The sequence below is a fragment of the Podarcis liolepis genome (genome assembly GCF_965112155.1).
Source record: "Podarcis liolepis genome assembly, chromosome: 15".
NCBI classification, from domain to species: domain Eukaryota; kingdom Metazoa; phylum Chordata; class Lepidosauria; order Squamata; family Lacertidae; genus Podarcis; species Podarcis liolepis.
The window spans coordinates 2,761,211-2,786,096 of record NC_139566.1 but is presented as its reverse complement, the minus strand read 5'-3'; the positions used below and the strand labels follow the sequence as shown (position 1 = coordinate 2,786,096).

General features: G+C 48.3%; 1 protein-coding gene across 2 annotated transcripts in view; it reads right to left on the bottom strand.

The window, feature by feature from the left end:
- RORC (RAR related orphan receptor C) overlaps positions 1-23,803 on the bottom strand; it is a 93,624-nt gene extending 69,821 nt beyond the window's left edge. The window contains exon 1 of one of the 2 annotated variants that reach the window (XM_083477187.1): positions 23,755-23,803. Coding sequence is in view for 1 of the 2 variants with exons in the window: in XM_083477186.1 (XP_083333312.1) it covers positions 22,339-22,414 (76 nt within the window). In the remaining variant the exon portion in view is untranslated. Of the gene's footprint in view, positions 1-22,338; positions 22,541-23,754 lie in introns of those variants that run through there. The other variant, XM_083477186.1, reaches the window with a different exon arrangement.
- Between the last annotated feature and the right edge of the window lie 1,083 nt (positions 23,804-24,886).

Genomic DNA, 24,886 nt, shown 5'->3' with positions numbered 1-24,886 from the left:
TCGGAAAGGCCGTCGCCCAAGTAGGCGCCCGCGCACGTGGCCCCGGTGGCACTTCCAGGAAATTTCAGGGTGCGCTTCTGTGCGCATCATGGGGCAAGGAGTTCCAGAGGCAGCCGGCAGCTCAAGCCGGTCCCAAAGGTGGACTCTGGGTTGGGAAGACAACTCACAACGCCATGTTCCCGTCAGAAGAGCTGGGTGAGGCCAAAGGTGGCCGATCTAGGGCTGCCATATGCCTGGAACTGAAAACAGTGTCCAGGGAGCATCCCCGCTTCAATGTCGGGGGAAATCCGGACGTATGGCAACCCATGTTGGATGTGTAGGTTTTGTCGGACTACCTGAAATAGCTCAAATTTCTCTTTTTGGGGAGATTTTGCCCCCCCAACTTGGCCAAAGCTCAACAACTTTTATGTCCCTGATTTTCACTGTTTGAAATATGGAAGCCTAGGCCACTCTAGCCCAGTTTCTTCTTCTTCAACGATCCCTCATAGCCGAGTAAGATTGTCTTCCATAAACACGGTTTTAACCGTGAGTCCGTAAGTGGCTGTGGAGGCCAATTCTGGACCCACACGTCCTTCCACAGCAGGGACATTGGTATGGCTTGTTTGGAAGGTTTGCCAGGAGAAAGCCTTCTCTCTCCAAAAAGAACATGGCAGCACGGCTTAGGTTTGCAAAGTTGCATCTGAACAAGCCACAAGACTTCTGGAACCATGTCCTTTGGACAGATGAGACCCAAGTCCATAGCTGTCAACTTTTCCCTTTTCCTGCGAGGAATCCTATTTGGAATAAGGGAATTTCCCTTAAGAAAAGGGAAACGTTGACAGCTATGCCTAAGTCTTCATCTTTGGCGATCACTCATAACTGAGTGTCTTCCATAAACACCGTTTTAACAATGATTCCCTAAGTGACTGTGGAGGCCAATTCTGGACCCACACGTCCTTCCACAGTGGGAACATAGGTTTCCGGGCGGGAGTTGATCACGGTGTGGATTTGCCAAGCGTGCCTTCCTCTTAGCACGTTTCTCCCTTGCGTCCTGAGTTCGAGTGTCTTCAAAGCCCATGACACCTTTGGTCAAGGCTGTTCTCCAACTGGAGCACTCGCAGGCCAGTGTTTCCCAGTTGTTGGTGTTTATACTACATTTTTTTAGATTTGCCTTGAGAGAATCTTTAAACCTCTTTTGTGGACCACCAGCATTACGCTTTCCATTTTTAAGTTCGGAATAGAGCAGTTGCTTTGGGAGACGATCATCAGGCCTCCGCATAACATGACTAGTCCAACGAAACTGACGTTGAAGAATCATTGTTTCAACACTGGCGATCTTTGCTTCTTCCAGGACACTGGCAGTAGTTTGCCTGTTTTCACTATTTGAAATATGGCAACCCTAGGCCCAGCATCTCATTCTCGCAGGGGCCCAATGACCCTAAGCTTATGGATAGACTGCCTTTGAACATGGAGGCTCCATAAGGACATCCGAAGAGCCCTATAGCTCTACCACCCTGTCCTCGCATCCCAACTTTTTTGCATAACTCTGTCCCTTTACTTCCTTTTTTTTTTGGCTGCAGAACGTTGGCAACTTTAAGGAGCTGCTAGTTAAGCCCCGCCCTCTTTGGAGGGGGTGCGGCTTCAGCTCAAGGGGCGGGGACACTGCCTGTGAGGGGAGGGGCTTCTGCACAATACATTAACTCAGCCCCTGAAAAGCCTAAACGCAGAAGCATATCTTGGGAGCAAAACCTTGCAAGACGGCTTCGTCCTTACTTAAAAACTCAAACGAAAACCCTGCCTGACGCACGTCAACAGAAAATCTAAATCTCTCACCTGAGGGAACATTTCTGGGGAGTGCGTTTATCTCCTTTCTCCCTCCCCCCCCCACCTCAAATCCGAGTAAACTCCTTTCTCTGAGCTAATTTCTTTCCTGCAAAGCCAGAGAGTCGAAAGTGGGGAAAGGGGCTCTGTTAAGACGGAGCAAATCGGCTCTCGGCTAATAATCCGCCTTTATAAATAGCTGTGCTTTCTCCACAGGCCTCAGGGAAGGCCAGTTAAGGGCGCTGGGAAGGGACCTTACAATGCCTAAATCCCATGAAGACAAGCCGTTCATTAAAAAAACAGACACCTTTGAATTTTGCGGTTATTTTCTTCTTAAAGTTCTGTATCAAGGAAAGCTCAATTCTAACTACTTGGGTATCTAAAACCCTAACCCGTTCCACAGCTGTAAGAACTCTAGTCTTTTAGTGTAGCAGCACCTGAACCTTGGAACTCCCTGCCACTTGAATATCCGGCAGGCGCCTTCTCTGTGCTCTTTTTGGAGCTGACTGAAAACATTCTTATTTAGACAAGCCTACCCAGATGTTTAGAAAGTTGATATGAGTTTCAATCAGTTTTTAGTCTCTTGATATTTTAACTTTTGAAAGTCTTCTATTATTGTTAGTCTTTCTTATGGATAATTTTATTGTTTCAACTTCTTTTGTAAGCTTCTTTCAAGTAGTTGTTTCTTTTCTTTCTTTTACAATCAAGTGGAGCATAAGTTTTATAAAATTATTATTATTATTATTTTATTTACACCCCACCAATCTGACAAGACACAAGCAGTTCAGATCAACGCAGGTTGCTGATACCCATGGCAGCTCAATGCTAGTAAAACGAGATTGGGTCAGAACCCCCCAGCTCTGAGTATAAATCCATCACGGTGAGGTTTATTAAATCTGGAAGTCGGCTCCCACTTAAAAATCCAAAAGCAATCTACAAGAAAGCTTTTAAAAATGCAAAATTAAACAACCACCGAGCTGCTTGGGGTTTTTTTTATGGCGGAAAATCACGTTCAAAGGAAGGACATTTCGGAATATATTGTCAAGGAGAGGTTTCTAAAATGCAACACAGGCGGCTGCTTCAGAAACACTTTGAAGCACACACACACACACACACACACACACAACAGAAAAAGCCCTCCCCAAACCCATCACAATCACAGATCCTGAAGGGCCCCAAAGAGTTATCTAGTCCACCCCCTGCAAAATGTCTTCTTTGCAAATTCTCTCTCTGAAATGTCCCACGAGAGCAGACAGTCGGGGAGGGATTCTAGGTTTCCTGAACCCGCTTCTGAAATCTGTGAGTGGCTGGGGAAACTCAGCCAGATGGGTGGGGTATAAATAATAAATTATTATTACTATTAAATCTGGAAGATCAGATCAGAAAGGATGGAAAGGCAAGAGCAATAAACTCCTTCCTTTTCTTCCAACCTACGTCTCCCAGAAGCGGAAGGAAGATCCAGCTGTGTTTTGCACAAAGGGAAACAGGACGCTCCCTGAAATCTAGGATGTTATATCAGGGACTTACCGTTCCAGGGTTCAGACAGGCAGAGGACATTTGCCTCAGGGGAGATCAAGGTGGCCGGGGAGAGAAACTTCCCTTGAAAGCAGGGGAAACCCTTTGGGTGAAATCTCCAGGGACCCAGTGGGGCAAGAGAGGCAGACGTCGGCGGAGCAACACACAGACTGCTCAACATTTTGTACAGTAGTCGAGCATCTGCGGGGGGGGGGGTTCCTCCTCCCAGGACTGCAAGAGGCGTTGCCTAAGTTCAGGGGCAAATTCCAGCCAGGCAAAAGCAACCTGTGGGGGGCAGTGTGGAACCCCGAGGGCCAGGCAGGGAGTTCTGGGGGCCGCCTTCTTACAGTGACCAACCAGGCACCTCCAAAAACCCCCGTAAGTGGGGCTCTCACTTTGCTTGGTTCCTGGCACCTGCCGGAAGCATGGCTGTGTCTTGCTTTGAACGCAAACGGTCCCAGGTTCGGATCCTGGCCTCTGCAGGTAGGCTCCCCTGCCTTAAACCCTGGAGAGTAACTGCCTGTTAGAGTAGGCAGCCGCAATCTGGAGAGGCTGATGGCCGGACTGGGTATACAAGGCAGCTGTGGGTTAATCCACAGAGCCTAGGGCTTGCCGATCAAAAGGTTGGCGGTTCGAATCCCCGGGACGGGGTGAGCTCCCGTTGCTCGGTCCCTGCTCCTGCCAACCTAGCAGTTCGAAAGCACGTCAAAGTGCAAGTAGATAAATAGGTACCGCTCCGGCGGGAAGGTAAACGGCGTTTCCGTGCGCTGCTCTGGTTCGCCAGAAGCGGATTAGTCATGCTGGCCACATGACCCAGAAGCTGTACACCGGCTCCCTCGGCCAATAAATCGAGATGAGCGCCGCAACCCCAGAGTCGGCCACAACTTGACCTAATGGTCAGGGGTCCCTTTACCTTTTACCTTCTATCTAGAACCATGAGGACTGCCTCCTTGGTTTATGTGGAAGGGAAGGGCTAACCCTGGGTGGCAAGCCACGCAGTTTGGCTCAGCCTCCGACATCTCCAGGCAGGCAGCTCCTGAGCGAGACGGGCCGAGGGTCTGCCTGGGCCACATCCTAGGTTCCTCCTGAAATCAGTTCCAAGCAGAGTCATGAGGACTGGAAGCTTGCTTTATTTTATGAGAGCAAAAGCCACACAGCTCAGCAAGCAGAGCCCTGGCCTCGAATGCAGGAAGGCCTCGGATAGCTCAGACAATGCCAAGGTTGCTGTTCTCCAATTAGAGTGCTCACTGGAAGGACAGATCCTGAAGCTGAGGCTCCAAGACTTTGGCCACCTCAGGAGAAGAGAAGACTCCCTGGGAAAGACCCTGATGTTGGGAAAGATGGAGGGCACAAGGAGAAGGGGACGACAGAGGACGAGACGGTGGGACAGTGTTCTCGAAGCTACCAGCATGAGTTTGACCAAACTGCGGGAGGCAGTGGAAGACAGGAGTGCCTGGCATGCTCTGGTCCAGGGGGTCACGAAGAGGCGGACACGACTCAACCACAAGGGTGCTGAGAGTTCATAGGAGATCTCTGTTCCCCCTTCCCAGAACTACAACTCTGAGAGATCAGAGCACACCTGGAGGTACAATTCCCAGAGGTCAGAGCACACCTGGAATCCTGGCTAAACTGCGGGAGGCAGTGGAAGACAGGAGTGCCTGGCGTGCTCTGGTCCAGGGGGTCACGAAGAGGCGGACACAACTCAACGACACCACCACACACACACACACACAACAACACCACCACACACACACACACACACACACACACATATAGTTAGGATTTTACGCCAGGACATATACTGCCACAGGGACCAGATTAAATCAATCAAAGGCGGATTTTGGACGTGCCTGAACTAGATGATTCTCAAGGCCCCTTCTAACTCTGCAAGTCGTCTAGGAAACCCCGGCAACTCCATCTCAGGGCTGCTGGGGAAATCTCTCCCCTTTGGAGAGCTGCTGCCAGCCAGTGCCAGAAATACTGCGCTAGGTGGACTCGGTGCAAAGGCAGCTGTTGACGTTACTGCCTTCCAGCTGCTGCCTTCCGGAATATAAGGGGAGCGGGGAGGAATGTCCCCAAAGCTTTTCGCCCAGGCCTCCGGAAGCAAGGAAGGTTCGAAAGCCAAGATTTCCGTGGCACCTTCCTAGAATTCCTCAGCGCTGAGCTGGCGGATCCGATCTCTCTCTCTCTCTCTCTCTCTCTCTCTCTGAAACGCACACATATGTGAAGACACACACACATATAGCCTGTTCTCCCTGATCTGCTCCAAGAGCTTCGCCCCAAGAGACGCACCCCTCCCAAATCCTGCCCTCCTCCTCCTTCTCCTGCTGTTGTTCCAGCTCCTTTTTCTCTCCCGAGTGCCTGAATTACCAATCGCTCCACCCCAGAATCAGGCACATTTTGCCACTGGGAGAAGCAGGGAGCTCCGAAAGGCAGCCGACTCCGCAGTACCAAAGGGCAAATGAAAACGTGCCGGTTTCTCTCCCTCTTTTTAAAAAAGAATTCGGTTCTCCAGATTGATGCGTCAAGTTGCCATCCCCTCCCCCTTCCCAAAAAAGTCCGCATAGCATGGCTCAATAATGTTCCTGCCTTGCAGGGGGTTCGACTAGATGTCGCCTGCGGTCCCCCTTCCAACTCTTAAGGTTCTGTGTAGTCTCCATATATCTGACAGGTCATATTTGTCTACCATATCAAAAAACAATTCTGGAAGTCTGCCTGCATTTTGAACTTTCTGCTCTTGTGATTTATCCAAAAATGTGGAGACTACTCCATTCAAATCTCCAATTAATATTATTTTGTATTCCACGTAGTCATTAAGTTTAGAATCCAAATTTCTGAAAAATTCTACTTTTCCGTCATTTGGTGCATAAATTCCCAATAAAAGATATTTATCGCCTTGTGCTGTAATTTTCACGGCAATGTATCTTCCTTCCTCATCCTTAAACAACAACTTGGGGTTCCATTTTTCTTTGACATAAAAAACCACTCCCCTTTTTTTAACTTTGTCTGACCCCCCTTCCAACTCCTAAGGTTAAGTGATTTAAAGTCCGGGATCAACCGTCAGCATAGTTGCCAACTTTTCCCTTTTCTTGCAAGGAATCCTATTCAGAATAAAATGTTGACAGCTATAACCGTCAGCACACCTGGCAAGGCTGGAACTCACATCCCAGTAATAACTTGGGGCTCCCCATCCAATTTGAAACCATACTGGACCCTGCTTAAAGCTGTTTTATTTCCATCAGTTGCTATCCAACTGTCCCCTCCGCCTTATACATACAGAATGCAGCACAAAATGAAATATAAAAATATATCTTCACCATCAAAAATAAAAAAGGACAACCGTCTGGGATATAAGCCTGCCTGAACGTCTTACAGAACACAGACGAATGAGGTTAAGCTAGCTTTTCCACTCAAACTGAATTGAATCACCCACCCCAAAGGACAATGGGGGCTTTATAATAATTAATAATAATAATTTATTATTTATACCCTGGCCATCTGGCTGAGTTTCCCCAGCCACTCTGGGCAGCTCCTAGTCGAGTGTTAAAAACAATACAGCATTAGGATTTAGGTCCAGATTTAGACCAAGATGACAGCACAGGTTGAAAGCATCAGACGTCGAGGAAATAAACAACTCTCTGACTTTTAGAAGACATCTGAAGGCAGCCCTGTTTAGGGAATTTTAAAATATTTGAATCTCTTTTCAATATTGTGTTGGGAGCTGCCCAGAGTGGCTGGGGAAACCCAGTCGGATGTATAAATAATATATTATTATTATTATTATTATTATTATTATTATTATTATTATGCACCATGAAAACACTTTAAACACTCCTGCTTTTCCCCAAAGAATCCTGGGAGTTGCAGTTTGTTATGAGAGTCACTAGGAGATTCCCTTCCCAGAGCTATATTCTCCAGAGTGGTTTAGCAATCAATCCCTCTTCCCAGGCAGCTACGAAAGCAGGATAAAGTGCAAACAGTCTGGTATCAACCAATCATTGGTGCATTTGTTGCTGTTTAATCATTTAGTCGTGTCCGCCTCTTCGTGACCCCCTGGACCAGAGCACGCCGGGCCCTCCTGTCTTCCACTGCCTCCCACAGTTTGGTCAAACTCATGCTGGTAGCTTCAAGAACACTGTCCAACCATCTCGTCCTCTGTCGTCCCCTTCTCCTTGTGCCCTCCATCTTTCCCAACACCAGGGTCTTTTCCAGGGAGTCTTCTCTTCTCATGAGGTGGCCAAAGTCTTGGAACCTCAGCTTCAGGATCTGTCCTTCCAGTGAGCACTCAGGGCTGATTTCCTTCAGAATGGAGAGGTTTGATCTTCTTGCAGTCTATGGGACTCTCAAGAGTCTCCTTCAGCACCAGAATTCAAAAGCATCCATTCTTCGGCCATCAGCCTTCTTTATGGTCCAGCTCTCACTGGTGCATTATCATCGTGCAAATCACAACCCCCTACCCCCCAAAAAAACCCCAGTCTGGAGTGGCTCTTCAGTACGACCAGTGATGCAGCCTTCTCCATGACAATGGCTGAACCCCGGGACACCCTCCTGAGGAAGGCACCTGTTGCATTCTAGGAAATAATAATGATAACGATAATGATAATATTAACCCGCCTTCTTTCCTGACGCAGACTCAGGGCAGGCTACAGATGAAATGAGTCCAGCTAAAAACACGGAAAAGCAATAATTAAAACAACAACAAAGCATTAAGAGAATTAAAACTGCACACACACATGCACACACACACACACAAATCTATTAAAACCATACCGATAATTATAATAAAAACATCACGGCAACAGCCCTTTCATTAAAAGCAGTCAGGTCCCAGATGTTCTGTTGGAACAAGAACGTTTCCAACAGCAAGGCTGGAGCCCGGCTGGCTTCTCCAGGGAGCGAGTTCGAGGGTCTGGGAGCAGAAAGGTTGAAAGAAAGAAAAGATGCCTTCTGCAGAGCCAGTAGTTTGGGATCGCCAGCACTGACTGGCAGCAGCAGTGGACCTCCGGGGATTCAGACAGGAGACAGAATCGGGGACCTTCTGCATGCAAGGCACATGCTACAACCCTCCCCAAATGTCTCGATCCGCCTTCTCAAAGTCAGCTCAAACCTTCCCTTCCACGAAGGGCTCTGCCCCACCGACAGCTGCCGCTCTCAACGGCCTTAACTTTCAATCTGCTGAATTTCTGCTGTGGTTGCCATGTTTCCTTTCGAAACTTCAATTTCAGTCTTTTCGTACTCGGTTATTTTGATAAGCAGGACCTCGAGTGGTTGTCGTTGTTTCAATAAAGAGAAGAGAGGCGAAGACGCTTTCAAGAAAGAAACCCTAAACGGCAACGTAATTTTATTACGTAGATTTGTGATTCTTAGTTGCTGGGCTTTATATTTTGATCACCTTATTATAAAACTACCTATTTTTTTTAAAGTGACAATTTTGGGCTCCTCTGATGACCGGCAGGATCAGACCAGTGGCTCATCTAGTCCTTACAGTGGCCAACCAGATGCCCCTATTGGAAACCCCAAAACGAGACCCAAACGCAAGAGCAATTGTCCCCCCTCCTGCGGTTTCTAGCAACTCATATTCAGAAGAATTGCTTGCCGATCAGAAGGTCGGCGGTTCGAATCCCCGCAACGGGGTGAGCTCCCGTTGCTCAGTCCCAGCTCCTGCCAACCTAGCAGTTCGAAAGCACGTCAAAGTGCAAATAAATAGGTACTGCTCTGGAGGGAAGGTAGACGGCGTTTCCGTGCGCTGCTCTGGTTCTCCAGAAGCAGCTTAGTCCTGCTGGCCACATGACCCAGAAGCTGTATGCCAGCTCCCTCGGCCAATAAAGCAAGATGAACGCCGCAACCCCAGAGTTGGCCACAACTGGACCTAATGGTCTGGGGTCCCTTTACCTTTACCTATGGATTTAATTAAGGGACACAGGTGGCGCTGTGGGTTAAACCACAGAGACTAGGACTTGCCGATCAGAAGGTTGGCGGTTCGAATCCCCGCGACGGGGTGACCTCCCGTTGCTCGGTCCCTGCTCCTGTCAACCTAGCAGTTTGAAAGCACACCAGTGCAAATACATAAATAGGTCCTGCTCCAGCGGGAAGGTAAACGGCGTTTCCGTGCGCTGCTCTGGTTCGCCAGAAGTGGCTTAGTCATTCTGGCCACATGACCCGGAAGCTGTACGCCGGCTCCCTTGGCCAGTAAAGCGAGATGAGCGCTGCAACCCCAGAGTCGGCCACAACTGGACCTAATGGTCAGGGGTCCCTTTACCTTTAAGCTGGGGGCCATCCTGCTCTCTTGTGGCAAGGAGTTCCACAGTTTAACTGCACTGCACAAAGGACTTTCTTCCATCTGTCCCAAATCTCCCAAACCTCATACTCCCTTGGAAGTCCACAAGTCCCTGTGTTATGAGACAGAAAGAAAAACCACTTCCCCCCTCTATCCACTTTCTTTATCATTTCATAAACTTCTAGTAGGTCACTTCCTATTTGACTTTTCTCTAAACTAAGACGTCCCAAACGCCGCCACCTTTCCTCACAGAGTTGCTTCACCCCGTTCATCATTTTGGCTGCCCTTGTTTTACACCAGGGGTCATCAAACTTTTTCAGCAGGGGGCCGGTCCACTGTCCCTCAGACCATGTGGGGGGCCGGACTATATTTTGAAGAAAAAATATGAACAAATTCCTATGCCCCACAAATAACCCAGAGATGCATTTTAAATAAAAGGACACATTCTACTCATGTAAAAACATGACAATTCCCGGACCGTCCGCGGGACGGATTTAGAAGGCAATTGGCCTTAGTTTGCCTACCCGTATTTTACACTAATGGCATCTGAACAGAAGGCCTTGGGGTCGTGGCACATAAAACAAAATGCTGAACCACAATGAAAGAAGAGTGGCAGATGAAGATAGTGGACTTTGCAGAACTGGCGAAGCTGATGGGAAAAATCCGAAACCAGCACAACCAAGTATTCCAAAAAGACTGGAGTAAATTTACACAATATTTAAAAGATCGTTGTAAGCAAATAACAACACTAGTAGGGTTATCCGAAGACTAGTAATGAGAATTCCCTCCCCCCTTTCTATATTTATTTATATTATGAGGTATTTTGTAACGAGTTATATTAGAATTGGAAAATATATAAAATGCTGTGATTACTTTTGAAAGCCAAGGGGTTGGGAGGGAAGGAAGTTGAAAGGCTCTAAAGAGCCAAGGAAGGAAAGTGAATAATAACGATGTTACTATATACGTTTAAATGGAAAATCAATTAAAAAAGCTATATATATATATAAAACAAAAACAACAGAATGCTGAACCAGTGTACGGCAGCTGTAAAAAAAAAAAAAAAGATCCCAGCAATCATTAGGAAAGGACTTGGAAGCAAAACTGCCAAGATCCTTTTTTTATATATAAAATATTTATTTGAAATATTACAGTAAAAATGAAAAAGAAAAAAGAAAAATACAAAATAAAAGCAGTTAAAAACACACATATTTCCTATTACTTATTTTCCTTTAGCTTATTTCCCGGACCTCCTCATACCTCCCTTTTTTGTATTCCACTTCAATTTATTGGTTCAGCAAATCCTTACCATTAGATTATAACCCATTTATAACCCTTTTTTCATATTCTCTTAGATCATTACAGCTGGAAACCCCTTAATTACTATCCAACATAATTCTATCATTCATTAATTTTACAGTATTTCTGTAGATAGTCTTTAAATTTCTTCCAGTCTTCTTCCACCGACTCTTCTTCCTGGTCTCGGATTCTGCCAGTCATTTCTGCCAATTCCATGTAGTCCATCACCTTCATCTGCCATTCTTCCAAAGTGGGTAAATCTTGTGTCTTCCACAAAACTGCCAAGATCCTAATGGCGTTATAAAAATCTATGGTGCAGCCACACTTGGAATATAGATTTATAAACTTCTGTTGTGTCAGCTGTTAGTCAGGACAAGAGAAAGCCGTATCAGTTTCACCAGTGACTCAGTTTCTCGTTGATGAAGCTTTAATTGATGGGATGTGCCCCCATACACACCTTTAGAAACTGGGGGTGGGTGGGGGAGGAAGGAAAGCAGAAACAGCTTTCTGGGGAATTGGCCTCATTCCCAGAACACTCACTTAAAGCACCTGAATTGTAGATTGTTGGAGGTGCTGGGAAGCGTAGCACGGCAAGGGGGTAAACTATGGTTCTCGTGATTCTACGTGGGCATTAAATGGGCATGTGGGTGTGAACGTCGGCACGACTCCTGCCATTTCAATGGACATGGCTCCCCCCCCCAAGAATCTTGGGAACTGTAGAGTTAAAGGTGCCAGGAGCTGTAGCGTTCCTGCTCTTTCACCGGAGACCAGAGGATGCCCCTATCGGGCATGTGCCTCCTGAGTATATTATATAGAAAACCAGTCTGAAAGATGCCCTCTGTATTTCAGGCTCAAACTGCAGCCTGGGCCCCCCTCTCTCAAACACCACATTTCAGATCGGGAACGTCTCTCCTATGTTATATTTTTGCAAGCGTCACGTTGTAGTTTGCATGGCCGCCAACAGGGGGCCAGGCTAACTTTGTGGCTTAGGGCCCTCGTATTTATGGGAATGCCTCTCCTGGTCTGCCCCGCAGAGGACCTTAAGCCTTTGGCCAGGGCACAGCCTGACTCCCTCCTTTGGCAATCTTCACAGAACTCTAGCCCAATGGTTGCCATCAATTTGATTTGAATTAATTTTATAATTAAATGATTTTAGAATGTTGTATTATTTTATTGTTGTTAGCCGCCCTGAGCCTGGCTTCGACTGGGGAGGGCGGGATATAAAAATATTATTATTATTATTATTATTATTATTATTATTATTATTAAACTAAGAAACGTAAATTAAGTGAATAGATTGAAAAATTTTCAGATGTGATTGATGGAAGTAAAAAAATTGTGTATGATGTAAAAGTACGCTTAATTATTGTTGAAAATGATATGTTGAAAAACTAATAAAAATTTATATATATAAAAAAGGAAATGTGCCTTTCTTTTGTCACTACAAGCCATGCCCTCTGGAGCGGCTGAGAACACCAGCAGAACCCAACCAAGTCCAATGCAGAACAGAACAGAACCACAGAAATTAATGGAATAGAAGAATCGCAGCTACCGAACCCCACTGATTCTCTGAGCCCATTGATTTTGCTGGGTCTGAGTAGGGATGGAGGAGGAGTAGACAATCAAAAACAAAGTCGTTTCATTTGAAATACGCACTTCTCCAGATGTGGCAATGCAAAATTCCCCAGTTCAGTAACGTGTCGCCAAAAAATGCACATACCAGGGTATTTATTTGTTATATTCGCACCCGCCTCTTCCTCCCCAAAAGGAGCCCAGGACAGAACAGACACGAAACATTTAAAAACAAGAGTGCAAAGCGTTCTCACGTTTAGTGCAAAAGGTAAATATTTGAGTGAAAATAGCGGGAACCACATTGTTAAAAATGGATGCCTTAGGCAAAAATGCATACAGACACGGGTATATTGGGAGGGATTTGCACTTGAACGCTGAAGGACTTAAAAAGACAAGCTGATGTGGAAATATGGAGAACTGAGTTTGATACTGGAAAAACTGAAACTGGACGTATCTGCCCATCCCTAACTCCGAAACAGACTTAGTTGAACGCATCAAATCTTTGACCTCTTCTCATTTTACTGCCTGGAGCTGGAAGAGTTCATCCAGGAAGATGGAAAAGGGATTGTAAGGGTCTAGGGACGCCGGTGGCGCTGTGGGTTAAACCACAGAGCCTAGGACTTGCCGATCGGAAGGTTGGCAGTTCGAATCCCGCGATGGGGTGAGCTCCCGTTGCTCGGTCCCTGCTCCTGCCAACCTAGCAGTTCGAAAGCACGTCAAAGTGCAAGTAGATAAATAGGTACCGCTCTGGCGGGAAGGTAAACGGCGTTTCCGTGCGCTGCTCTGGTTCGCCAGAAGCGGCTTAGTCCTGCTGGCCACATGACCCGGAAGCTGTACGCCGGCTCCCTCGGCCAGTAAAGCGAGATGAGCGCTGCAACCCCAGAGTCGGCCACGACTGGACTTAACAGTCAGGGGTCCTTTACCTTTACCTATGGTTTTCTCTGTGGAATACCTTTAACCAACAAGGAAAAACAACAACATCCTCTTTCCTGACAAATCAACCCAGGACAAATGTTAGCTGGGTGAATGGATTAAGGAACTGCAAGTGCTTAGAAATGTGTGGCGGGCTCACAAGACAGGTGAACAAGGGAGTCCCTATTGGTTCAAGGTTGACACCCCTACACAAAGCGCTAGCTTTGTTCTGAATTCTTTTTCCGTGTGGTTTTTACTGTTTATAACAAGCACACGAGGAAAAAAAACCTGAAAGGTCAGTCCAATGGTCTGTCACAGCCCAGCGTCCTGTTTGTACAGTGGTCAAACGCCCCCGGAGACCCAGAAATTCTAGATAGACTGTGTCTGGACCTGGAGGCTCCATAAGAAGATGCCCATCGAGGATCAGTGGTCTCGTAAGATAGCAAAATCCATGTTAAATTGCTATTTTAGGGGTTGTTTTTAAAAGTCTGGAACGGATTAATCCGTTTTGCATTCCCTTCTATGGGAAAGCGCACCTTGGTTTTGGAATGCTTTGGTTTCGGAATGGACTTCTGGACCGGATTAAGTTTGAGAACTAAGGTACCCCTGTACTTTATAAAACAGGCAGATTGAGAGAGGGGTTCCAAAGCCTTTACGTTCAATAGCCACTTTCCGAGCGGAGAGGCTCGCGGCTTAAAGCGCCGCCGAACATCCCTCCCATTTCACAGATGGGCAAACCAAGGCGGGAAAGGCAGGGCCGGCCAGCTACTGAACCGAAATCCTGCCCTGGCGTTCTCTCTCTGCTAAATTTTGCACCTCCAAAATCAGCATCACCCTTGGGCAGGTGAGAATGAACCGCTGGGTGCTTGGGGGGGGGGGGGCTAGCCATCTCCCTGGACTTCGCTCTGCTCTTCTGCTCCCATCACCTCTCCAAGTCTTCACAACCTCCTTAATTGCTGTGAAACTTTCAGCTAGTCCAGAGCCAGGATCCTGGGGGTACTGCTGAGTATCTCCCTCTCTGCTAACTCCGGCTCTTGGATTGGCCTGGAGTTTCTCTCCCCCAACTCTCCTTGTGTTCCTTTTCCACCAGGAAGGTGCGTTCTCCGGAGAATCTGTGGCCCCTCCAGGAAGTTGCTGGGCTCCCACCTCCCATGGGGAAAGGGTACAGCTCAGGGGGGAGAGTGCTGGCTTCACCTGCACCAGATCCCGGGTTTAATCCCTGGGATCCGCCAGCAGGGTTGGGAAAGGCTCCCACAGCTCCGGCAACCCTGTCTTGGTAACGCTGAGCGAGGTGCGACAGCAGTAAAATGCAGCTCGCTACGTCCCCCTACCTAGTGCACCGGATGGGTGCATTTGGGGCCCCAATCCTGAGATACTTCACCCTCTGTCGGTCAGTAGTAAACCGTTTTTAAAAATGATTTTGAAGCGGTACCTTGGTTCTCAAACTTAATCCGTTCCGGAAGTCCGTTCCAAAACCAAAGCGTTCCAAAACCAAGGTGTGCTTTCCCATAGAAAGGAATGCAAAATGGATTAATCCGTTCCAGACTTTTAAAAACAACCCCTAAAATAGCAGTTTAACATGGATTTCACTATCTAACAAGACCACTGATCCATAAAATGAAAGCAATAAACAATGTACTGCAGGCACACAATCTATCAATCAATCAGCAGCTAAACTGGGTTCCACACAGTCGCAAAAGCAAAACAAAAAGAGTCGCAAAAACAAAAACGCAAAATAAATAGCAAAACCAGGCAGACCTCAGCGTAACATTCCAAACACGAGTGCGGCACTCAAATCAGAAGCTGAACACTCAAAACCGAGCACGTTCTGCTTCCGAAAAAAGGTTCACAAACCGGAACACTTACTTCCGGGTTTGCAGTGTTTGGGTTCCAAGTTGGTTGAGTACCAGGCGTTTGAGAACCAAGGTGCCACTGTATTCAGCGTCGTTATTCAACGTAAGCCCTGCTCAGGGCAGTTTGCTGGCGCAACTAATTTAGTACCTTGAGTAGAATTCAAACGCAGCTCCCAGAGGAGCCCTGGGTGGCAAATGCACCTGCTTATTGATTTTTAAATTAAAAATAACATTTAAACCACTGTTAGAAACATGGAGAAAACAATTAAGCATGACAAATCATTTAAAAAGCAAGCAAAAAGAAAACCCGCAAATGTAAACCAAATCAGATGTCTGGATATAAGCCTGTTACAGCAGCGATGTTTTCCATGAGGGGTCTAAAAGGGAACAGTGATGACGCCGACTTAATGTCAAGTGGCAGGGAGTTCCGAAGGAGATGTGCCGCCTCACTATTGGGGGGGGGAGAGATCAGGGGTGGGGCACCCCTGACCAGTGGCCCTTCTGGGTGGGGCTGCTGGGTCAAATCCATCCCTTCATGTCCACCGCAGGTTCTTCGGAAGGAAGCGGAGCACCCCTGTCGCCAGGCTGCGAAAGATTTCCCCTTTCTGAAACCAGGAGCGTCACTGCTGCCAGTCAGTGCAAGCAGTGCTAAGCTACATAAGCCAATGGTCTAACTGGGTACAGGGAAGCTACTGAAATTCCTCATCTCCCTAGAGCCGAGGCCCCAAAGCTCAAACAAAGAGGGTTTTTCTGTTTTGCTTTATGCAGCAAAAGTCTCTTCATCTACCCAGGGGAGAAAATGTAAGTTTCTCGCGAGGGAAAGGCAGCCGGTTTCTTGAAAGCGCCCTCCCCACCCTGAAGGATGCAGCAAACCCACCTGACGGCCGGCTTGACCGAAGGGGGCCATGCCAGCCCATTTGGGGGGGGGGGTGATTTTGGAGCTGGGAGGTGGGGCAGAGATTACCAGCAGCTTAGGAATCACGTCTGAGGGAGATCAGCTGCTCCCCCAGCAAAGAGCCCTTGCCCGGCGCATTAACATATTAGCTGAAATCCTAAGCGGTTAAAAATAAAAGCAATTGCTTGCAAGAAGGGAGCGGGAACAGAGTTTACCCGGGTCCAACTCCCGGGATGCCAATCAGCCGGGAAAATTGCGAGGCCTCCGGAGGGTCCTTAGATACCTTTAGTCATTCCTTTCCAACTACATTCCACTTAGAATAAATTCACTGAAATGTTAGGTATGTTGACCAATACAGTGAGTCTCCTGGGAATAGCACTAGGGGAGAGGCAGCGGTGGTGTAGTGGTTAGAGTGGCGGATTAGGACCTGGGAGAGATCAGGATTCGGATCCCCACTCTGCCAGATGAAGCTGGCTTGGGCGACAGTGGTTGGCTCTCAGGTTGTCGTACCTCACAGAGCTCTTGTGGGGATTAAACGAGGAGAGCCTAATAATAATAATAATAATAATAATAATAATAATTTATACCCTGCCCATCTGGCTGGGCTTCCCCAGCCACTCTGGGCGGCTTCCAACAAAATATTAAAATACAGTAATGCATCAAACATTAAAAGCTTCCCTAAACACTATATGGCCCAGCTGCTAGACTGATGTGCTTGAAAAGGTCCCCCGCTCTGTACATGCTCAGAGGCACTGTGACCACAGACGAAGTACGCGCTGCACATTCAAAGCACATCAAAAGCATGGTTTCCCATTCATACATCCAAAGGAAGAATACTGGGTGCTGGGAACTGTAGCTATGGGTGGGGGAATATACTACAGTTCCCAGCATTCTGTTTCGGGTGGGAGGGGAATGGGCTTTCGATGGAGGCTCCAACCTAGCTCAGGACCACAGCCCAAAGAATTTGCCTTGAAGCCCACCGGGAGCATCTAATAAGGATGGAAAGAGTGCCTCTGAGCAGATGCAGAGTTCACCTGGCTTTTCTTCCAAGCAGACCAAATCATGGGTAGGCAAACTAACGCCCAGGGGCCGGATCTGGCCCAATCGCCTTCTTAATCCGGCCTGTGGACGGTCTGGGAATCAGCATGTTTTTACATGAGTAGAATGTGTAATTTTATTTAAAATGCATCTCTGGGTTATTTGTGGGGCATAGGAATTCATTCATTTTTCTTTTCTTTTCAAAATATAGTCTGGCCCCCCAAAAGGTCTGGGGGACAGTGGACTGAAAAGTTTGCTGACCCCTGGACCAAATTCAGGATTTTGGTAAAGAGGGGAGTAGTAGGGTTAGAACAGGCAGCCCCAAACTCGGCCCTCCAGCTGTTTTGGGACTACAACTCCCGTCATCCCTAGCTAACAGGACCAGTGGTCAGGGATGATGGGAGTTGTAGTACCTAAACATATGGAGGACCGAGTTTGGGGATGCCTGGGTTAGAAGATGAGCTCAAGGGACATTGTGATAACACTCTCTACACGCAAACACATATTCACAATCCTGAACAACGAGAGAAACAGATGCACTGTAGTTAAATGAACAGCATTGCAGCCGCATGAAGCTCTGCCATGCCAGCTACCTGAAGCCATTAGGTGCCTCTTCCACTGTCCCACAGTGCACACACTTCCAAGGAATCTAGTTCTCAGCTTTTGAGATTTGCAGACTACACACGTCCTTTCCAGAATTGGCCAAAAAACCTCTGCTCTGACTGTTAGGCATCACTACCCTAACTAGGAATAAAAATCCCAGCAACATGACATGCAAGCACTCCCCCCCAATGTTCCTAATCATCATGGTTGTGGAGCCAGGATGGAAAATATAGTTGGATTCTGCTTTCGAACCCCAAACTGACCACCCAGGCAAACAACCCAAGACGATGCTCACCTGCTAGTTCTGCAAGGAAATAAAAAATTGGGGAAGACGCAAGATCCGGATGTAAATATTTGGCAGCCGTCAGCTGGGAGAAGAAATCAGACTACAGAGGTGCAGGGCTACAATTTAGTAACAACCCGGCTACTTTGTGGAAAATATTTGGGCTAACAGGCTACTATAGTATGGAGTCAAAGTTGCGAATCTATTAGAAATCAGTGGAAAGGGGAAATAACTGATTAACACGGGTCATTCATTTGACATGGGTCTACTCTGTGCTGGGTGCTCACCGCATCTTCAAAGTGCACAGCTCCCCAGAATTTATGGGAAGTGTAGTTTGCAGAGGGTGCTGGGAATTGTAGTTTGGTGAGCCGGTAAAACTATACTTCCCAGGATTCTTGTGTTGGGGGGGGGGGAGGTTGCAGGCTTTAAATGCACGGGATAGTAAACAGCCTGCTATTCAGGAAGCTCTGATATGAGGAACACAACCTCTGAAAGAAAAACCAAATAAATAAAGGAGCTAGACATTATTGAGAAGGCCGGCAGGGACAGACTGCATACTTGTGGCTTTTTTAAGTCTCAAGGGCTTCACCCTGTGAAACAAATGCTTAAACATTTTTTAAATAGAAAAATAGAATCAAAGAATTGTAGGGCTGGAAGGGACCTCAGAGGGTCATGTAGTCCAACCTGCCGTTTGGTTGGCTGAATATGTTTTGATTCCCACGAACCGCCTCGATTTCTTTTTATGGCACACAAGTGTTTTCATTAAATAAATGAAGTAATTAACCTGCACCCCAATTTGCATATGCTGATTCACACACAGAGAGATGCAAATTTCAGCCTCTGCCCTAAGTGGAGAGGGTTCTTCGTGGAGTGCCCGGGAACATTGAAAAGCAAAGTAATATATATTTAAATAATTTTTTAAAAAGCAGAAAAAGCCCCTCTCCTCTAACAACGCCCCCCCCCAAACTCCCGGAGACAAAACATGTCAAATTTGCAGAGTGAAAACGGAAGCCAGATGTTGAGCTGAAAACTTTGAAAGTATTCTTGCGGGGAGAGGTTGAAAAAGATTTCGGCGAGATGAGAGCAGCGCCGGTTCTTGGAGGTCACGGCTGAGGAGCAGTTGGGGGGGGGGGAGAGGAAGAGGAAGAAGAAGAAGAAGAGGAGGAGGAGGAGGAAGAGGAGGAGGAGGAGGAGGAGGCCGGGTGCACCCTCTGTACCACGGAATCCAAAGGTTTCTGGGCCACCTCAGTCCCAAGAGAGATGGAGAAAGGGAGTCTCCTCTGGGGTGTCAGGAGATGGCTTTAACAGGAGAGTGAAGGTGTTCATTAGGGAGGCAGAAGACGCTGCGGAACGAAACCCAGCTTCGCTCTGAAACTGGCCAAGCCGCGTTCACAACTCATCTCTCTCTCTCTGCCTCGGAGAGAGAGAGAGAGAGAGATATGATCTCTTTTCCTCTCTCTGCGGGAGAGAGCAAAGGACTCGAGATTGCCGCTGTGCCGTAACCACCATGCAAATGACTTAATTGGGGCGCTCTCTCTCTCTCTCTCAGATGGGAGGAGGGTTTTGTCAACAACCCCAAAGGGGACAAAAAAATAAAAATAAAAAGAGAGGGTAGAAAAAATCGCACTGAAGGGGTGGCGGTGGGCAATCTGGGCCTTAGAATAATTAATCCTACCTGGATTTCAGCCTAGGCCTCCCTTTGCCTGTGTACGCACCATAGATTATAACCCCCCCCCCAATAAAAGGCACCTGGGAACTGTAGCTTACTCCTCACAGAGCTTCGGTTCCCAGCACCCCCAAAAACTACAGTTCCCAGGATTCTTGGGGTGAAGGAAAATGTGCTTCAAATGTATGGCATGCCCCCAGGAAGGTGCCTCAACAGGTGATCAGGCTAGAGAGACATAATCCCAAAAGGTTTGGGGGTTGGTGTCAAAATGCGCAGGGGAAATGTCCCAGCCTCACCTTTGACCCCAGAATGCTGTGTACCGTGTGAAACTCTTAGTCCGCCCAGCTCAGCCTCGTCTACACTGACAGTTTTCCTGGTTTTCAGGCAGGGCACATTCCTGACCTCACCTGGAGATGCCAGGATTTGAACCTGCAACCTTCCACCTGAAAAAGCAAACGTCTGGAGAATGAACTATATGCCTTTCTCCTTCTTAATAGCAAAGGGTGTTTGCAAGCACATTTCGGATAATTTTCCTTTGGGGGCTTATTTGGGGAGAATGTGCCTTTGTGAAGATTCTCTCTCTTGAGAAAGAAACAGGAGATGGTGTCAAAAGAACGAAGGAATGTGGAATCGGTCCCTCAACTTCAGGACTGTCAACCCCGACTGTCCAGAGCCAGTACTCAAGGTCCAGAACTAAGCTTCTAGTCCACCTAAATTATGCACAAATGCCTGTTCCCGCACACTGGTAAAGAGGAGCTTGCACCTGCCCCACAGAGCTGCCTCAATTTTCCTCTCTGCGAAATGGACCCCACTCCCAAGAGACTTTTCTGTGCAGTAAACTGAGCATGCCAAAACTGAAATCCCGCAAAAATAGAGGAGGAGGAGAAGGAGAAGGAGAAGGGAGGAAGCAATAAAAGACATTGAGGCATAAACGTGGCTTCTCCTTATTTTGGAGACGTGGTTCCAATGGCCAATAGGTCATTTTGCAAGGGAAGATGTGGGACAGAATATTATTATTTTTTTTGTAAGCAATGCAATCACTCATGTCTCACAGGGGCGGGGGCCAGTGGTGTAGCGTGGGGGGTGCAGGGGGGGCCGGCCGCACCGGGCGCAACATCTGGGGGTTAGGGTTAGGGGGCGCAAATCCACGGGTTAGGGGGCGCAAATCCACGGGTTAGGGGGCGCAAATTACTTGCCTTGCCCCGGGTGCTGACAACCCACGCTACGCCACTGGCGGGGGCTATCAGGGGCTACTAGCCATGACACCTATGATCAGCCTCCCCTATTGGAGCCACATTTGACTCTCAATCCCAGTTTTGAGGAAGCCCAAGCGGGGAATCTGGTGGTTGTCCTCTGAGGCTCGGATGGAACCTCCAGGTCCAGCGGCAGTCTATCCACACTTCTGGGTCCTGAGGGGCATTTTTGCCCACTGTTTGGAACAGGATGCCAGCTCACACAGCCCTATCCGATGTCTTTATTGCCTGATACAGAGGGAAGAGGGCAGTGCTGTTTTCTTTAAAAGAAGAGGTGCCGGAATTCACCACAAACAATTCCCTCCTTCTTTTGGAGTGGCAATGCCACACACCTGAGAGGGGCCGGAACTGAGTTCCGGTGAGTTCCCCCGGAAAACAAAAAGCGCTGGAAGAGAGAATATAACATTCCCTCCCACCCCAAAAAACACCCCCACACATTGGACACAGCCTGATACCAACAGATTGAGGAAATAATCCATGGCACTTCTGAGATTCTCTAGGAGGTGAAGGCAAAGAATAATCACCGCCGGTTTGGTTGGGGGGGGGGGGAATATAACTGCAAATCACTCTCACCGAAAAAGCAACAGAACAAATCTGATTTTTGCAAAGCATAGTGGAAAACCATGGAAATTTTAAGGGGAGTGTTTTTTTTTTTAGGGGGGGAACAGCAGCAGAAGAGGACATGCACTGGTGCTCTATGATCTCGAAGTGATTGCAAAAGGGTTAGAAACCCCCTCTGGCTAGCCCCCCCCCCAATTTTTGGGAAAGCTGAGTCCCCACAGTGATACTCTCTAAATAGGGTTGCTTAAAAGAGGATGGGAAAAGAGCCCTACTTTGCGGACCCCCCCCCTTATTTCTGCCAGATATCGCCGTCCTCACCGGAGTCACTGAAGCCCCTCGCTGAGACGCAACCACCCCTTTCTCCACCCACCCAAATAGCCCCCTCCCAACTTAATTCTCTTTTGATACCCCCCTCCCTGGAATAACTATGCCTTTCCCCAAATAAACCTCCTGCCTTTGGATCGCGGAGGGTGGGTGTGTCCAACGCCAACCCCCCCTCCCTCCCTCCCTGAGCCACCCACTTTTCCGAACTGGATACCCACTTGACAAACTTACCTCGCCTCGGAATCCACCTCGCGTTCACCCCGCCTCCCCCCTCTCCGTCTTTGACGACCCCCCTTTTCACTTTTTGTCCCTCCCATCGGGGAAGGAAACAGCTTTCCTTCTCTCCATCCCAACACAGGAAAAAGCCCCGCGCCCCCTCCCTTTGGGGGTCTTCTGCTCCCCGCCGCCTGGATCCCAGCGGGGCAGAGCGCGTCTCCAGGACGCAGCAGGGCGCACAGGGGCGCACTCGCGGGCAGCGTTGCGCGCTTACCTCTGGCGACGGCGGCGGCGGCTTCTCTACCCCGCTTGGCTCCCGCGGGGCTGCCGAGGCTGGCGTTGAAGTCCATGGAGCCGGCGCGGAGTTTGCGCCGCCCTGCGCCTCTCCAGCTGGCTCCGGCCGCGGAAAGAGCGCGCAGCCGCCGGCGCTCCGGGAGGACCCTGCTGGGCTGACTTGGCTAGAGGCAGACGCGGCTCCGGCGGAGCAGGGGAGAGCAGTGGCGCTCCGAACCGGCGGCGGCGCGCTTGCACCGGCCGCGCGCGGCCGCCAGGGGCGCACCGACGCAGCCCGGCTCCTCCCCGCGCGGCCTGCCTGCGCAACAGGCGGCAATTAAACCGGTTCAGCTTCCCCGCGCGGACCGCGGCACTCTCCCGGCTGGGAAATCGCGCGACGGGCCCTGCGCTTTCTGCCTCTCTGCCTAACCAAACTCTCGCCAACAAACACCTCCCGCCTGGGCAGCAGGCAGAAGTTCGTCTGGTCAAGCTTACCCGCCCTGATTAATGCTCCCCCTCCCCCACTCGCCAGCGCCGCGTTGGAAAAGATTCGTCACCCGTATATATTTTTTTTCTTCTCCCCTGCCTGTGCTTAACTAAACTCTCGTCCCCCGTGCAACAGGCAGCAATTAGACTGGTCAAGCGTCCCCTCTCTGATTAATGCTCCTCCCTCCTCGTTGGAAAAGATTTGTCACCCGTAGACTTTTCGCCTATGCTTAACCAGACACTCGCTCCCTTCACCTCGTGCAACAGGCAGCAATTAAACCGGTCGAGCGTTCCCTCTCTGATTAATGCTCCCCCCTTGGGAAAAAAATAATCCATTAATTTTCTGCTTGCGTCACTCAAACCGCTGCTTGAAGTTGTTTTTTTAATGTTTAACAACTGGAAAACTGGCTGTCGTTAAACTGGTGAAGCTTTCCTAACCACCTTGGGTCGGGGAAACGCACGCACAGCACCTGTTGCATTCCTGTCTGCTTCGTGGCGCTTGTTTTGTGCCAGGTGTTCCATAGTTATTGTTGTTATTCTTAGGGAGAGGGTTATGTTAGCGGCCCCTCTCTTACAAGGCGTCTGAAGCTTTTAATAACTGCGGCAACAGGTTTTAATTAAACAGGTGAATCAGAAGGTGTCACCCTGGCAGACCTCACCAGTTGGATTTTTGTCTGTCCTGCAAACGCTTGCTCTGCCTCAGCTCTTAAGCTTAGATGCTGAAGAACTGCACAATTATGGGCTGTCATTAAACAGGTGAAGCTTCTTCTTATCCTTCTCCCAAACTTGAAGAAACATCACCTGTTGCTCTACCGCCTTTATCTTGGCAAGGAAGGTCCCCTCCCACTCCCTCTCTCATAAGACGTCTGTGCCTTTAAGCACTGAACAGTAATCCAACACCAAAAAAATAAATAAATCTGGGGGGCATTACCTGTTGAATTTCTGTCTGCCACATTCCCTATTCTGACCCTTTGCCATTAAACCAGCGAAGCTTTTCCCTAAACAACATCACCAGTTGCATTTCTGCTGGCCAAGAAACCAGCTCGCCCCACCCTCGGCCCCTCCCTGCCTCTTATATAAGACTGCCACCCCGCCCCGATGAGGCCTCTATCCCTACCAACAGCGCAGCAAGGCCATAATTAAACAGGTGAAGCTTTTCCTGCAACTAGCACCTCACCTACTTGGAAGAAAAGACACTACCAGCTGTTTTTCTGCCTCTCGGGCAGCCCTACCCCACCTGTTGGACGGCAACGAGCTTTATCTGCTCGCCCCGCTCCGCATGCAAACATTAAATATCAGGCTTGCCAGCTGCCCCAGCGAGGCCTGCTCTTTTGCGTTTAACACCCGCGTAATAGCTTGCACAACAGACAGAAACTCAACAGGTGGTGTGTCCCCCTAAAAAACGGAATCAGTGTTTTTAACGTGCATTTGCCAAACTACACGCTGCAAATTAACTGGGATGAGGTCTGCAAAACAAATAAATAAAATGATTTCCTATTCGTAAAAGTTTTTATACTGACATTAAGTCCGGTATATACAATCTCCCCCTCTATTGGATTGTGCAGGTTGCTATTATATCTCGTTTATAAACAGAGCGGCTGTATTTTCATAGGCATTTGTTAAAACAATCTCTTTTAGGAATTGCAGCGTATTACATTTTTTGGGCAAAGTTTCGGATAGGAATCATTTTGCGAAAAAAATGAAGGAAAGCCACATAGCCCCAGCCCGTATTTTCCCCAAAGTGACCACACTCTCGTCTCTTGCGCACTGAAATGTCCCACGGCAGGCAGAAATCCAACTGGTGCTGTTCTTCGACATCCCTACCCTGAAAACGTACTTTCCACTAGAAACCTGCAACCTTTTATTTCTTTTTTTCCTGGTGAGGCTGTGGTGGTTTTAGCTACTGCCGGACAGGCAGAAATACAACTGGTGCGGTTGTCTGGGTATGAAACGCCGCCTGCCCTTGCAGTATTTTCTGATGTGTCCCGAAGATGTCTGCTTCCTTAAACGCCTTCTTTGACAGGCAGAAGTACAACAAAAGCAGTTTTCTAGGCATACAGATC